The following is an 18123-nucleotide window of genomic DNA, read 5'->3' on the forward strand; positions in this document are numbered from 1 at the left end:
TGTTCTTTGTGTCTTATCATGACTAACAGATCAGAAATAATTATGACATCAATTAGGCATAAATATACATGCATTCATAATGGCACTGGTACATGTAACAACTTTAATATATTTCATGTTTTATATCGGAATATTTGGAAGTCTATTTTTGTTTTTCGAACGAATGTGCTTACAATGTTCATAAATCGATTTTGCCCATGTCTAAGCTTTATTATGAAACCTTAATTAATATATGGCACATAACGAGTTCCAATTTCAAGAGATGGAGATGTCAAGGATAGGAAGGGAATCGTCAATGAAACTGAAAATTTCAAAATGGCCATCAAAACGCGTGAATTTTTCAGTGTTGTTCGATCTCAACAAAATGTGGTATGTAGGGGTAGTTGAAGATTGCGAATAAAATGGTGAACTTGCCATTTTTAAAATGACCGCCAAAAACGCGTCAAACATTTTCTAAATAAAATTGTAATGTACATGTAATGGGGAACCCCTGTCCAAATTTTTACAGGGGTTCTGAAAATGCTTTAAAGGCATTTCCAGCATTTCACAGTTACAATTACATGTCAAAATCAGACAACATTTTTTCCCGTACATATGAAAATCCACCATTTGAGAGACTGATGGGAGGGAGCTCAGTAAACCTGGTTATACAGTTATGACTTCTGAAAAAGCATGCTTGTATGTAAGAAGCAGCAAAAACTAGAAACTTGTGTATAACCACCATTGTATTCTGTAAGCGATCTGCTTTGACATACTTGACTGTAATGAGTAGTTTAGAAATAAACTCAGACAACGCATTTTCGTCAGCATTCTTTAATTTTCAGCCTTTGCCGACTGCGCAGTTTTTCAATAATTTTTTCTACTAATTTGTCGATAGCTGCACAATCAATCACGTTTATTCCAAAGGAAGAAAACCATATTAAATTATGATATATCACAAGGAGGACTTTGTCATCTGTGGATAAGAGAAGTCGATTTTTCAAAAACAATTATTATCGTTTACTTTCAGAATTCAACAGCTTGTAATAATTACATTAAATGCCTGTCTATTTCTAGACGGTATATCAACCAAAGTCCGATGGTAAATTGTTGCATTGTACATGAGAAGAGGAATATGTTTAGAATAATCAAGGCTGTATTGTCGTATTTCTTTAAGTTACTTGATAATCCCATTATCGACATGTATAATTCTTGGTTCTCATAATTACCGTTGTTTTAACTCCAGTGAACTATTGTATAACATACTAGTATACCGTTGTTTTAAATTAACAGGTACGCGAGCTTCATTAACAGGTACGCGAGCTTCCGTGGTAAAAATTAATCGACACATGAAATTGTAACTTCTTTTGTAATTTCATTTATACAGATAATTCTGAATACGCACTATAAATGTTCACTACCACTCATATTTTTATAACTTTAATATGTGACCAAATCCATATGTATGGTTCTGTGTAATTCATTTCAGAATCAAAATCCTTGGGTGTTCAGGCGAAAGTTTATATAACAATTTATAAATGTCTAATACTTTACTTTAAAAAAGGACAGGCCCTGCCATGAAGGACAAACGATATGAGAAAAATTACTTCCACGTGGGACAGGAACAAAAGTTCTATAAGTTCATTAGCATTACTTAGATATAATGTCCAGTTCCTGGTGACGTTAAGATTGCAATGTTTACCCAATTTAGTTAAATTGATAAAAACAAACAAATCCAGCATGTTACATACCTTGACAGCTAGATACAGGATGGTGAGAGACACGAGTGTTTGTTTGATCTTTCACATATTTTCACCAAGGACAATAATACGATATTTAAATATGCGTATTTTATTGTTAAACACATATTGGACATCTTTTTATCTTGATTTAACCTTTTTAAATAGATATGTCAATCTAATTTAGCAACAGGACTTCATTTGCTCTTGGAAACCATGTATGTGTCAAGTATTCTGAATAAAGAAGAGTTTATCTTGACCATTTAATGGAATATAAATTTTCGTGAACCAACTTTCAAAAGTAATCATCTCCCTGACCCTCTATAATGACTTTTGTAACAAAGATGACGTCACAATCAAGATTCATAACACAATATCAAACAATAATCACGAATGGGTCACTTTCTGCACTTAAAAAAACTCTACAAACGTCAAACTCTAGGGGAATTAATATTTCAAACTGAAAATAAATGATCTCACAATTAAGTTTGTTTTCAATGATAGTAATTCTGTTGTTTCAAGATAACGGAAGATGTGAGAAGAAATAAACGTTTGCGGACAGCAGTTTACGTGTATAAATTATCTACTTTTACAATGAGTTTGCTTTCGATATCTTTGCCAATTGAAATGACAACCATTACCCAATGAATGTGAACAAGGTGCGTATGGATCGCAATGTATGTATTGATGTTGATAAATATATTTTAACAGCTGAGAACTCTTAACAGAAATGAAAATAAAATATAAATATGAAATAATAAATTTCATTTTTGAAAAATACATGAGGGTATGATCAGCAACGCTTCACGCCAGCATACATTTAATATAGTGCTAACGCGCTTCACAAAGTACGCTGGCGTAAAGCGTCGTAGATCATGTCCTTGTGTATTTTCAAAAATTAAAATTATATCTTAAATGGAAGAACACATAGCAGCGATATACTGTAGAAATTATAACACTGCAGCCAGTATCTGTTCGTATTATAGTTTTACTGTTAAGTTTTAGTATATGTGTTGTATTTTCCATTTGACTTAAAACGATACCCGAATCAAATTGAATTCAAAGGTCAATTATGTTCGTGATGTTTTCATTTCAGTTTCATTTCACTCTAACCAAGGAGGAACTTTCACATTACTTTGGAACCACTTTAGTAGAGCAAGGTAAGATAATTGAATTTCTTTCATTCAATTTAGATTCTTGACATCAGAACATATACTGTACCCCTTCCTTGAAAGAAAAACTGGATAAAGTATTCTGCAACAAATATGTATTCATTGTCGAGGATGACAGTAATTACAAAAGAAATATAGGAGAAGAGATTCAGTGATTGTAAATATGCCATAATGAAGGGAATACATTTATGAAACTTTATTTATCCATAAACACGAGTGGATGTAGGTAACTCCTTATCCATAATCGAAAATGTATGCTTCTATGCAATTAAAGTGATCTACTTGTTGTTGAAAAAGAAATAGAATTAAAATAGAAATTTGCACATTATGTAATTTTTTATCGGACCCAAATACAGTAATGCAAGGTGAAGATAACGAACAGTGATCAATCTCATAACTATTATAAGCAATACAAAATAGATAGTTGGGCAAACACGGACCCCTGGATACACCAGAGGTGGGATCAGGTGCCTAGGAGGAGAGTATCCCATGTTGACCGGTCACACCCGCCGTGAGCCCTATATCCTGATCAGGTAAACGGAGTTATCCGCAGTCAAAATCAGTGTGCAAAGAACGGCTTAACAGTCGGTATGAAACACGTCAGACAGCATTTGACAGAATGATAGGTTGTATTGACGAACTAGATCGTTAATTTGCGAAATGCTGACTTCAATCAAGACTGTTGAAACTTCTGTACCATCAACTTGTTTGTCAGTAGCTTACCTTGATTTAAAAACTGACTATACGCAGAACAAGCTCTTGCATATCGAATCAGTTGAGATATATATAAACACTATATGCAGGTGATAATGGAATATTGCTACATAAATATGGGAAGTTGGCGATGGAGAAGCTGAAATTATCCCGTTTGTCATACAGTTGAGTTGTCAGTTTGCGGTTAATGTCTACTTTCAATAAAATATCTAAGTATGAAGCAGAAGTGGACGACTCTGTGGTGTCCTTTATTTCGAGCTCACAGGGATATATCAAATCGACATATGAATGAAAGTTATCATTGTTGATAGACAAAAGAGTCATCGATATATCGATCTTGAATAGATGGTATGCACTGATCGAATATTTTAAAAATATCATATCCTATAGGACGATAGGTTTTTCGTGGATGAATACGGTAGTTGAAATCATGTATCACTCTTCGGAAACGATCATTCAAACAAATTCCATGTTTCTTTTAAATGAGAGATTACATTACACATATAATAAAGATTGTTGGATTCATTTTCATACTTATATTGAACTTCAAAACTATTTAATAACATATTTTAATTCCAACATGATTTTCCTAATAAGACTTTTAAAAATTGTCAGAATCAAATCAAATTATTCATTTGAATTTCATCACCACATAAGTGACATTACAATGGTTTATACTTCTATGCAGAGGTATGAACTTAAGACACAAAGATGGTCCATACAGAATATTTGTCAAGTATGGCATGCTTGCGAAACAAAATCTACGAAATAGTGTGTTACTATAAAGTGAAATTTGGAGAGTCTTGGGAGCAACAATCCTGTGAATATCCCAGTACCGACATAGTCGATTACTTCTATGTTAAAACATCACGATTGATTAGGATATCTTGGTCAGGATATAGGGCTTAGGGCGGGAGTACCGGTCGACAGGGGATGCTTACTCCTCCTCCTAGGCACCTGTTCCCACCTCTGGTGCATGTGTCCAGGGGTCCGTGCTTGCCCAACTATCTGTTTTGTATTGCTTGTGGGAATTATGAGATCGATCACTGTTCGTTATCTTCACCTTTCATTCAAGGTAACCTGCAACATTGCATCTCTGTTTGTTTTATATTTGTAAAATTTGTTTTAATGACGAAATAAGAGGTCCACAAGTCTTATCGGTCACCTGAGCATCAGATTAAAATGTCACTAGCCCCAACGGCTATGAAATATGTTCATGTAAATAACTTTCTTGTTCTACATATTTTAGCTATAAATTCTAATATTATAAACAAGATGTGTTCTTGAAAAATAAATTCCCCCGAAAGTCCCCACACTGTTGAAAAACTTTACATGATATGTAATATTAACACTATTTGGACCCGCCTTAGAGTCAAGACCCTGGGTTTGAAATTCACAATTTTGGTACATTCTTTCTTTCTTTTTCTAGATATACATTTAGGTGGGGTTTTTTTTTTTTTTACAGTATCTGCAAAATTGAATAAGAAGTCTTCCAAATGATAAAGACAATAATCACTATAAAAAATTTAAACCATGCTGGTACCTTATCCTCTAACCCTGAGATTATGAAATTTACAATTTTGGTAGAGGGTTTCCTGTTCTACATGACTTTTATATTAGTTTTTCTTACAGATGTGGCGTTGTAGAATTTCAAACTTGGTCAATTTTTGCCGCACCCCTAAAGCCCCGGGAATGCAAGAGTCCTGAAATTTACAATTTATTTCCCCCTTCTCCGAAAGATGCTTCATATCAAAATTGAAAAGAATTTGAAGGGTGGTTGTCAAGATGAAATTTAAAATGTTCAATTGTTAACAGACACACATTTAAATCACTATGACCATTTATGTCTAACCCTAGTTTCAAAACCCCTACCCTTGAGATACTGAAATCTACAATTTTGACTGTCTTCTTCTAAATATCCATTTAGTTTGAATTCAGTATCAATTAAAGGGTTTACTGCACTACATGACTATGAAAGGTGAAGATAACGAACAGTGATCAATCTCATAACTCCTATAAGCAATACAAAATAGAGAGTTGGGCAAACAAGTCCCGAAATTTACAAGTTATGTCTCTCTTGTCCCATATATGCTTCATACCAATTTGAAAAGAATTGCAAAGGTAGTGATCAAGAAGTTAGAAATGTTCAATTGTTGACGGATGACGGTGGACACAAAACAATAGTAACTCAGGTAACCTAAAAACGTAAGTCAAAGAAAACATTGGCTGGGAGACATACCAGCATCAAGAGAAGTTTGTTGACATATGAACTGTTTGTTGACTAGAAAAGCGGGGTATTAATAGCGGTCTCCCAGCCACAATATTGTAATGCGATAAAATACAATAACAATCTTTCCTGGAAACAAACGTGGTGCATAAAATTACATTGAAGTAAACAGCTTTCCACGCACTTCCTGTTGTCCGAAAGGCACTGAACTTTCCGGAAATTTATAATTACATATACAAAGATGTTTTTACAATATCAATAACTTTAACTTTTTTAATATAATTCGTATTTTGCTACTTCCATTTCGTGCTCAATTTGTTTGGACGCCGCTGTAGTAATTTCACATTACATGTATTTTATATTGAATATCAATTAGTGGAAACATTGTTTGTTACAGAGGCGTTCGGTGTTTAGTGTGAATACATGTATATGGAAACGTTTTGAAACAGGTCAATTTAGTGTCAAGGACTAGTTCGGTAACTAAACAGAGCACTGGATCATGTTTGTTTCAAATGTCATGTACATGCAGTTTTACATCTAAAAGTTCCAGATTATGACTTCATTCCCGCACACACAATAATAGAAAGAGGGGCAACGGCAGATTCCCGAAACATCACGCTGACGGCCTTCGGACAGGAGTACCAACTGTACCTCACAAAGAATAAAAATCTCATGTCGCCAGGTAAACAGCCCTCTTCTGTGTAATGCATTTGTGTGTAGTTCTGAGCTATTGAAGTTTTATCAGAATTCATGTCTTACCCCCAACAACCTGATAAGAACGGGTGCACCAATGATAGGTTTTTCAAATAGAAATGAAATTTAATCCCCTTTCGAACGCAAGTATATTGCCCAAATTGAAAATTCCCTTTTTGATATTAATTAGTATTACATTATTCACAACGGACAGAATGCTTCATACGGTGTACTAATCTAAAGCTGCTGCAAATTCAAGAGTAAACATAAAGACTCTGGGAATGATCACGGCGTATATATACATCTCAGGAACTACATTTATGTGCAACATTCAGCACTTTCAGGCGTTAATTCCTACAACACTATGACGTATAATAGGCGCATGATATACAAAACAACCAGAAATACTACTACACTGAATGTAAATATCGTGATATCTTTCAGATCTTCAAATAGGACAAATAAGTCAATATTCAAAATAGTACCCAATATAACTACATCAACGCTTATGGTTTTCCTCTTTAGGGTGTACAATTAACCAAATATACTCAAATGGAACCAAAGACAGCGTCCCGTGTAGTGTGGTGGAAAATTGCCACTACATTGGACATTCAGAATCTCATCCAGGGTCCACAGTCGCTGTCAGTACCTGTGACGGATTGGTAAATACATATATTTAATATGCTTGTCCACAAAATGCACGTAGATCCTGGAGAATGGAATATTTTTAGTTTAAAAAACCCAACAGAACTATCTTGCTAAATGACTTTCATATTGATCTTTTCTGAAATAATTTCACGTCAAGTCACTGGTTTGACTTAGGCGAAACAATGGCGCACAGACGCTGAAAATACGTCACAATTAAAAAATGTGTCTGTACTTAACAATCCCTGAAATAATGTAAAATAGAAAAATACCCAGTAGTGGAACTGAACAAAGGAGAATACTAATTAATGAGGTAGTGGAACTGAACAAAGGAGAATACTAATTAATGAGTAATTTAAAAAAAATTCTTTACAGCACGGTGTGATTAGTGCGTTAGACCATGATGTGTACATTCATCCTCAACTACGTGTTCACCAGGGTGGTGGATCAAGCGGAGGCGATCACTTAGTAGTCAGACGTTCAGCACAAAGAGAGAAAATCTTATTAGGTATGCATCAAACAACACGTGTGACCTTTAGTACAACAGATGTATTTAATCAATGCGATTTGTATCGGATTTGTTTATATAGAACAAAAGAATTTGTTATTATTGTATTTCCCTGATTCTAGAAAACAATGCACGACAAATGCGTTGATGTTGAAACATTTGTGTCTATTGTGTACTTTTGAACAGCGACTGGAGAAAAGAATTCCCTCGATAAAAGTTACTTTTTCCTAATTAACCAAACGAAAGGCTGTCTTAAAACTCGAATTGCCCTCAATAGATTAAACATTCGATCCAATATTTCAAACAGATAAGATCTACAATATCTCTATGTCATTTTGTTTTCGCAAAATGTAGAAAAAAGTCATTGTTGTTTATAGATGAAGACAGATTGATCATTAGGCGATCACCAAGACGCTATTTGGAGAGTAGAGTTGTGGTTGCGCATGACAGTCAGCTTTTCCATGGCAGCGACACGACAAGATTTGTTACCACGATAATGAACATGGTAAAAACTTTATTGCCTTTCCCAGAATAATGACAATCCTTTAAGGGCAAAGTAATCTGTAGAAGGCTGTGATGTAACAAATAAATGCCACAACACCCTGACAAACCCAGATAAGCAACCTGATGCATACAATCCTCAATGGTCACTAAAGTAAAACTTGATTGTTATCGACAACTCGATCAATGCTATCAATTTTCACATATACTATGTTGTTTAAATCTATTTGTTGAAATTAGGTCTATTGATCTGCCCTCCCGGTAGACTTTGAACGAAATTTAGAAAACAGTATTATAGATTTAGTGATATTACACACAAAGGCATTCGAGAACTGTTTCATGTGGTTGTACTTGGAACACATATTTGATGCCCCCGCATTTCATGATGTGATTTTTTCCCCAGACTGATCCTTTTCAAAGTTAAAAGGAGTTAACAAAAATGTGCAGCTCAATATATAGTCATTTACGAATGATTTGAAGAAAAACGAAATCCTGACAATTTGCACATCCTTATCATACATATGCATGTAAGTACTAATATAAAGTTCTACTTTGAAAACGATAAAAAGAGTTAATTGAAAGCAGCAGTATATTGCCATTTCATTTCTCCAAAAGTAGCTTTTTCATTTCTGAAGGAACAAACTTTTCATTTCCGATTTTAATAAAAAAAAAAAAAAAAAAAAATATGCCACCCCTAAGTATTTCATTTGCGAAATTGTACCTCTTCCATTAGCCAAGCAACACCTGTTGTCCCTTACTCGGTGGGAGTGGGATTTTGGAGAAGGATAAAAGTCTTAATAGCAATAGAATATCAAAATGAAAGTCTGCTGTTTTTCAATTATAGAAACACAACCATTATTCTTAATGTTTTATGGATATTTTTCATTTAAAACACAAACACTATTCACATTGTTTTATGGCTATCTCGACATCAACATGAATAGGACTTGGTTTCAGTTTCAAGTCCTCAGGTGGCAAAAATCGTTAACAAAACCACATCTTTCTGTACATGTAAGTTTAACACTCCTCCGCGTTGCTAGGTCACAAAATAATACTAAAGGAACATAATTCTATATTTGTACCATATATTGGGTAAAGTTGATAGAAATACTTAAGATGATAGTAAAAAAAAAGCATCAACGACAAACGATCATGCTTGTCACTGCAGTTGTATTATTACTGGAAACGATCTTGTGAGATTCTGTCATTCACTAGGCCTGATACTTGAGTTTATCTTTGTTGGTTATCAATCATGCAAAAAAAAAAAGCTTCATGAGTTTTCTCTACCTTCTTTGGCTATAGGTTCCCCCTACTTTTCCTATACATGGCCAATGCAACATTTTTGGTTCCGTTGAAGACTTATTCTCTTCCAGTTGTCTAAATTTTGACCTGGTTACTAGTTGTGGGCGTTGTGTGAGAATCCCAGACGGTTTCCTAAGCCGAACTCGCAAATGATCAGCCTAGGATTTCAAATCTTTATAGGTAAATTACTTCGATTTTTTTCGGAAATGAAACAGGGCATTGATTTCGAATTGAAAATAAAAAACTTTCAATCTGATCAAATGTCTGAAGTGTTGTAAGATATCAAGGTTCTACGCTCGCCTAAGTGGTAAAAACATATTGCATAGAATATTGAAAACTCATAAAAATCTAATTTAATTAATTACTTTTAGCAAAGTAATTGTAATTAAATTAATTACAGTTGTAGACGGCAGAAATTGTCATTGTACTTTAATAGAAAATTTTGCCAAAGTAATTATATTTCAGTTCATTTCTTTTGTATGATAATTGATCGTCCCTCTGGAATCCCCACAACTGTGCAATATAATTAAGTACACAACATAGAAATATAAAAAAGCATTGATATTTGCGTTTCAGTGCTCATACAAAAAATACACAATTTGTTAAAAAGAGCAAACTATGCTTTCTACTCTACTATCTATTTCTGCGTTATATTTTACTTTAAGATTAAGAAGCACTCTGAACGAAATTAGATTTTCCCACCCTCTCATTGCAAGACAGGAGACTCTTTAATCGCGTTCGTCAAAAGAACTTCTACCTTTATGATTACAAATCAGACGTTTTACAAATACTATCATTAGTACTCTAACGACAATAACAAATGTATTAGCTTTACAAGAATACACGGCATTCTATAATTATTACTGTTGGTATTTCATTATTCAGACGTCTGCACGGAAGGAGAAAATCGCCCCTTTTTGTATGAAATGCAAATCATGCTCTGTTGAATTGATACAGATACTGTTTTTAAAGGATTATGAGCATTTTGATTAAGACCAGGTTTTAGATGCCATTCATGATTAAATACATGTACGTGCACTTCATTTACATACTAGTATTCCGATCCGGGTGGCTCATTGGTTTATATAGAGGTCGCATCGTATAAGATAAAATTGTGTGTAGGTCATGGTTTCGCGCCCCCTCACGTACCTTGGCCACGTCAAACCTTAACCGTAAAAGTAGGTACATAATCATATCGTTACGGTGGCGAATCATGTGACTTTGATATGATCAATTACACGGGAAAATGGCGATGAAAGTCAACACAAGGGTAAATTCAAACGAGGAAGTTACACCTTTATCATTGACAGATTGTCACATAACTTATATCAACATTTGCAGAATTTTCCCGGGAACAAATCTATACTAAATTGGTAGTTCTGTGTGCGACAGAAGCAGAGAACATTAATACAGTTTTTTGGGCGGTCGGAAAGTTATTGACTAAAAAAACTGTGACAGTGTTTTCTGTTTCTGATGTACGTAGAACTACTAATCTAGAATCGATATATTCCCGAGAAAATTCGTCAAATATTGATATAAGTTATGTGACAATTCGTTATTGAATAAGGCTGAAAATGATGTAATAGAAGTTTCTAACATCAAGAACTATCCATATTAATTTAGTTTATTTAAAATATTTACGTAATATACTATATATCCATACATGCATATACTATGATGTTAAGTATAAGATAGTTAAACGTTTATAAGTACTTCACAATGTGTGGATATCCTGACCAACGTAGGCTGATGCAAGTCATTTGTGACGTCACACCAAACAATTTTAAACAAGAGTTTGTAAATATAAGTACTAACTGTATAATATTGTTATGGGGTAGAACATTTGTAAATATAAGTACTAACTGTATAATATTGTTATGGGGTAGAACATTTGTAAATATAAGTACTAACTGTATAATATTGTTATGGGGTAGAACATTTGTAAATATAAGTACTAACTGTATAATATTGTTATGGGGTAGAACATTTGTAAATATAAGTACTAACTGTATAATATTGTTATGGGGTAGAACATTTGTAAATATAAGTACTAACTGTATAATATTGTTATGGGGAGAACATTTGAAGCAAGTAGTCAATCATATTTCGGCTGACGAAAAGGCAAAACAATATCTTGAATCACCCTCGATCTCGACCTCGATTTTTTTTTTTAAAAATGAAACGGAACCAACAACACAAGATCCTTGTATCAAAATGAATATTTTGCATTTCAGGCAGCAAAGATTTTTCTGGACCCTTCCTTAGGTAGCAGTAAACTATATTTAGCCCTGGTGGATTTAACGATTTTAATGGATGATACGGTAAGATTGATTGATTGATTGAATATTGTTTAACGTCTCTCTCGAGAATATTTCCCTCATATGGAGACGTCACCATTGCCGGTGAAGGGCTGCAAAAAAGTCTGTGCTCGGCACTTACGGTCTTAGAGCCGAGAGGGATCTTTATCGTGCCACACCTGCTGTGACACGGGGTCTCGGTTTTTGCGGTCTCATCCGAAGGACCACCCCATTTAGTCGCCTCTTACGACAAGCAAGAGGTACTGAGGACCTATTCTAATCCGGATCTCCACGGGATTGATGAGGTAAGACATCTGTTCTTATTTTTCATGAAGGCGTTGTAGCAGCATACCTCAAAAATCACATGTTATAAAACAACTTGAAGTTGCAAAAACTTGCCGACAAGTAAGGTGAGTATATATTGATCAACGAATGGTTATGACCAGTCCTGTTAATTTTTCTGAAACTATTTCAATTCCCTGTAACGTCACTGAAATTACTCCAGGGGAATTCTCTCGTAAGTCAAACACGCATTTCAGATTATTCTTGCTTTTTAAAATCTTTAGAGACCAGAAATAATTATATTGCATAGCCGGGACATTTGATTTGTTCAAGACAACAAAACAAGTACAATTTGAAGACTGTGTGTTGGCTGGTTTAGAACAGCTGAAAGATGTTTTTTTACGAAGTTCCAACGAAATAATTTTTGTTCCCACGAATTTAATTTCAAACCCATGAAATTGAATTTGTTCTCACGAAATTAATTTTGTTCCTACAAAATAAAATTTGTTCCCACCAGATAGTTCCCTCGAAATAGAATTTGTTCCCATTATATTTTTGAAATTAAAAGCCGTTACGTATCGCCGATTAACGTAATCCCCGCCAGCTAATGTAATCCGATTACATTATCTGTGCAATTAATCCCCTAAACTAAGTTTGGGACATCCTTTGTTACTCAGTTTCTTTAGAGTATGATTCACTTTATAATGATGATTGTTATCATCCATCGGTATTTATCATTGATACTATTCAGGAAGGATTAGATTACGAACAGTGATCAATCTCATAACTCCTATAAGCAATACAAAATAGAGAGTTGGGCAAACACGGACCCCTAAATGTACAAGAGGTGGGATCAGATGCCTAGGAGGAGTAAGCATTCCCTGTCGACCGGTCACACCCGCCGTGAGCCCTATATCTTTACCAGGTAAACGAAGTTATCCGTAGTCAAAATCAGTGTGCCAAGAACGGCTTAACAATGGGCATGAAACACGTCAGACAGCATTGACCCAATGATAGATTGTATTGGCATCGTTATAACGACCATAGAATTTGCGAAATGCTGACTTAAAACGAGACTGTTGAAACCTATACACCATCAACTTGTTTGTCAGTAGCCTGTCTCGATTTAAACACTGATCATATACAAGACAAACTCTTCCGTATGGAATCAGTTGAAAGATATAAACACCATATGCAGGTGATAATGGAATATTGCTAAATAACTATGGGAAGTTGACGACGGAGAAACTGAAGTCATAAAATCATAAAATTGAGTTTTTAGTTTGCCATTAATATCTATTTTCAATAAAATATCCAAGTATGAAGCAAAAGTTGAAGACTCTGTGGTGTCTTTTATTTCGAACTCACATGGATATATCAAAACGACACATGACTGAAAATTACTATTGTCAATAGATAAAACGTCATCGATATACCTAAAGCCACAACTAACGATTTTTCCTTCGCACGTAGAAGTTTTTAATGAATTCTGCTTCATACGTATATAGAAACAGGTCAGTTAACAAAGGAGCACAATTCGTGCCCATAGGAAAGGGATTACATTAGCGGATACATTCACAACCGTTAACGTAATCAGGATTACATTAGCTGTGCGACTCGTACAGGTAATGTAATCGGATTACATGAACTGGAGGGGATTACATTAGCCGGTGTTACAATATGTTTACATTAGCTTCCATTACCTGTGGGTAAACAAAAACTCATTATCAATTTCATCTTATCTAACACTCGTTATGTCTTGCAATTATGCAATCCACAATAAATTTGTTGCAAGTTTAGTAACTTTAGTATACACACACAGAGAGAGAGAGATATGTATATTATATAAATATACATTATATATATAAATTTTATTTCGAGGGAACGAATTTTATTTTGTGGGAACGGATTTTATTTGTGGGGGGAAAAAATTAGGGGGAAAATCCACCTTTTCTAAACGAGCCCCTGTAGGAGTGTCTTTTACCTGCTGTGTTATCAATGTCTAGTGTACGTAATAAATTATGTAGTCGGAAAGTACAGGTATCTCATCAGTTTTTATTGTTGCAAAACTTGACTTTGAATATGATCCGTCTAGGCTCATTACATTACTTACTCCTCCTAGACACCTGATCCCACCTCTGGTACAAGTTTATCCAGGGGTCCGTGTTTGCCCAGCTCTCTGTTTTGTATTGTTTGTAGGAGTTATGAGATTGATTGCTGTTCGTTACCTTCGCCTTTCATTAGAATTGATACTTTTTAGAGGCGTTTTTTCCCCGACTCCATAAAAATAGTCCCGAGTCTACATTAAATTGTCAAATACTGAATATACCTGTTTAAAAAATATTAAGCTACGTTATGGAATGCGAAGTAATGTGCGCGACAATGTGTTGGAATCGTAAAATATTTTCACTCAATAATTTTGTCTTCTTTTGGAGTTTCGAGTTTGCGTAACAGAATGGGCCATGTGTATCTCTCGAAACTTGCCGTTAAGCATCCTTGGGTAAAGGGGACTTAAAGTTGTTTGAAATGTCACACCCTTTTTAAAAGGGGAGATGATTCAGAAATAGGGGCATCTTATATTCAAATCATGGCCCCGGGAGTAGGGTTGGGTCACCATAGAGGATCAACGTTTTTCATGGGTGTATATAGGAAATATCTTTTTAAAAATATTCTTCTCAAGAACTGCAGGACCATGATTTGTTATATTGATATGCAAATACATTGTATGTAAATTCAAGTTTGTTAAAATTATGGTTGCGGGGGTAATGTAGGGCAACAATAGGGGAACAGTTTTATATGGGGAAAATTGTTTTCTCTTTCTCTAGAGCAACAGTTCCTTGATATTGATAAGCAAGCACCCCAGGTATACAGATATAAGTTTGATCAGAGCATGGTCCCGGAGTTTTATAGGATGACATCCCACTAAGGGATTAACATTTTACATGGTAATATATGGGGTGAAATCTTCTCAAGACCATCAGGATCATGAATAGTCATATCAGAAGCCAAGCATCGCCAGTTAGTGAAGATTTCTTCCTGTTTATTCAAATCATTGCCAGGGGGTGTCAATCTAATTAAAATCAGATCCTAGGATACGCTCACAATCGCTTACGCAGAGTATACGGCGCGGATTTATGAAGTCTGATATTAATTAGATGGGGGGGGGGGCTTCTTTTACATGACAATATATGAAGGCATTTTCAAAAATATTCATCTCATGACCAGCTGGTCCACGATTAGTCATAAACATCCTCAAATACTGCTTGAAGTTTCTCCAAATCGTGGCTTCGCGGGGAGGATGCTATTTCTATAGGGTATCAAAATTTGACATTGGAATATATATAATCTTTGAACATTTTCTTATCAAACACTACATATTTATCAATATGCAAACATTGCAGATTTACATTATCTATATTTATATGACCTACAGTTTACTTGCGCTTTAATATTTGCATAAAAATATATAAGGAATTGGAATCAAAATTCTTTACAAGAGTAGTAGGGCCACTCTAAATCATAATATTATCAATGTACAATGGTTCTCACGTTGTGAGAATTCAATGTTTTTCATGGACCCCGAGGTTAAGTTGGGGCTGAAATCAGGAATGAGATTTTACATAATAGATGAATGTCGGGGAAATCTTGAAAATCTTTTCAAAAACTCTTCTCTAGAACATCAAGACCAAGTTAGTCATATTGATACTGAAACATCCCCATTTTGTGTGGATTCAAGTTTGGTAAAATCATAATCCTATTGAGTTAGGTGGGGGTCTTCATATAGGATAAAATTTTGTCATGGAGGGTAAAAATCTTCTGAAGAATAGCAGGACCAAGGTGACTAAGGTGAGCGTTGTCGCCCATCTGGGCCTCTTGTTTTCATGTTCTTATTGATTTGAAAAATATCAATATATTATGGGAAGATATACTTCATTTTGTTACTTGAATAATTTTGAAAACGCACATAATTTCCCAAAGACATGGTTTTCTCTGTTGGCAGTGCCCAAGAGAGTCTTAAAGAAAGATTGAATGTGCAGGATTCACAGAGGATTTTCTTGTATCGTTCACCAATGTATAAGGTGTACTATAGTCTTTGCTATGATCAGTCTCTTTAGTCCCTGCTTTGCGATGCTTCAAATATTGAAACGAAATCTGTATCAAAAGGTTAATGATCTATGTTGTTCAACAGTCTGGCTTAAAGATTGTGGCAGACTCCGGGGACCTCTTGGAAACCTTTTGTCGATGGCAAAGAAATAACGACGTGGCCGACGAATCTGATCCCAAACACCCAGATGTGTCAATTCTAATCACAAAGTACGTACAACTCCCATTCCTAATAGCTATTTATTGAAATTCCATATTGGAGAATATTCGATGAAGAGAGATATTCATTCTGATTCGACTCTAAGCTGTAAATGTTTTATGTACTATTCCAAATTCATTAAATTTCCTCGTAAACATTACAATAATATTCGAGCTATTTACAGAAAAACTTTAAGGAAAAGGTCAGAACCAGAAATGTTCTTAAATGACGTCAGGCACCACGATCACGAAACTACTTTTAAAAAGACTTATGTCAAAATCTGATTACTGCGCTGAAGTCTCGTTGTAATCGATCAATCTCTATCACCAGAGGGCTTTATTAATTGAGTTTGAGCTTTAATGTTGCAAAGCATCTTCCATGATCTCAGGACCCGTTTCTCTGTAACCTTTTTACACTCTATTGTAACATTTAATATCAGATAGGAATTTGAGCAGATCGAGTCATTCGACAGGATAAGGAACATAGTGATATAATTTGAATCTTTGAAGAGAACGAAAAGATGGTAAACAGTGAGCTTTTCTGATCAAATTTTTCCGTCACCCGTCGTTGTTGTAAACTTTTCACATTTTCATCTTCTTCCCCACAACCATTGGACCAATTTCAACCAAACTTGGCACAAAGCATCCCTATGTAAAGGGAATTCAAATTTATTCAAATGAAGGGGTTAAAGGGGAGATAATCACAAAAATGCAAAAAATAGGGTCGGGTCATTTAAAAATATTCTTCTTAAGAACCATTGGGCCAGAAAAGCTTAAATGTACACGAAATCTTCCTGACATATTGGAGATTCAAGTTTGATAAAACCATGACCCCTGGGGTAGGTTGGGGCCAAAATAAGGGATTAAAGTTTTACATGCGAATATATAGGGAAAATCTTCTCAAGAACCACTGAGCCAGAAAAGCTGACATTTACATGAAAACTTCCTGACAAAATGGAGATTCAAGTTTGTAAGAATCATGACCCCTGGGTTAGGGTGGGGCCACAATAGGGGATCAAAGTTATACATGCGAATGTATAGGGAGCCAAACTTTGCAAAAAGCATCTTTAGATGAAAGCTATTAATACAAAAGTCTACATGGGCATATGATAATTCGCATATGATAATTAATGAATTTGTAGTCAAGTTTAATAATTACATTGTAAGTTTGATGATTAAGAATGTTTAGTCGTTACCTTTGAAAAGTTTTTTTCTGAACCAAGCTGCTTGTATAATGATAGTTTTGCTCTAGCTTGTTTATTGTTAGGAACTGCTGCTCAGGTGAGTGATGTGGTCCATGGACCTTTTATTTTTATTTTCTGTCATACAACTACTACTTGTTCTACTGGAGACTAAATTTAGTACTTTCTCAATATTTTTTTTCAAATAAGAGGTTGAAGTGAATTTTACTATGACGTTGATTCGTAGAAAATATAGACATTACAGTCCCCATAATGATTCAGATTTGAGAGTTCAGTGTTAGATGTACAACTGCAAGTAAGAAAGAGTGATTTGGCTCCATAACTGTAGAAAATACAGGCATATATATATATATATATATATATATATATATATATATATATATATCACATATCACATATCATCGGATTTGTCTGAATGATGACAAGAACCTATTCTCAAGGATTTCCACAATATTAAACTGGAATATTGCATATCATGTAATTAAATGAGAAAAACATGATGCAAATTCGTTATATATGTGCAGAACCCAGTCCGGAGATCACGAATGTTTGGGTAGTCC

The 18123-nt window shown here is 34.7% G+C and overlaps 1 protein-coding gene across 1 annotated transcript in view; it reads left to right on the forward strand.

Annotated features, from left to right (window-relative positions):
• Nucleotides 1–18123, forward strand: part of LOC125681661 (A disintegrin and metalloproteinase with thrombospondin motifs 6-like) — a 46829-nt gene that overhangs the window by 578 nt on the left and 28128 nt on the right. Inside the window, exons 2-8 of the mRNA XM_048921835.2 lie at nucleotides 2815–2878; nucleotides 6376–6513; nucleotides 7050–7186; nucleotides 7545–7677; nucleotides 8055–8182; nucleotides 11715–11801; nucleotides 16249–16373. Coding sequence (XP_048777792.1) covers nucleotides 2815–2878; nucleotides 6376–6513; nucleotides 7050–7186; nucleotides 7545–7677; nucleotides 8055–8182; nucleotides 11715–11801; nucleotides 16249–16373 — 812 coding nt within the window. The remainder of the gene's footprint in view (nucleotides 1–2814; nucleotides 2879–6375; nucleotides 6514–7049; nucleotides 7187–7544; nucleotides 7678–8054; nucleotides 8183–11714; nucleotides 11802–16248; nucleotides 16374–18123) is intronic.

This window comes from Ostrea edulis, chromosome 2, assembly GCF_947568905.1.
Source record: "Ostrea edulis chromosome 2, xbOstEdul1.1, whole genome shotgun sequence".
NCBI classification, from domain to species: domain Eukaryota; kingdom Metazoa; phylum Mollusca; class Bivalvia; order Ostreida; family Ostreidae; genus Ostrea; species Ostrea edulis.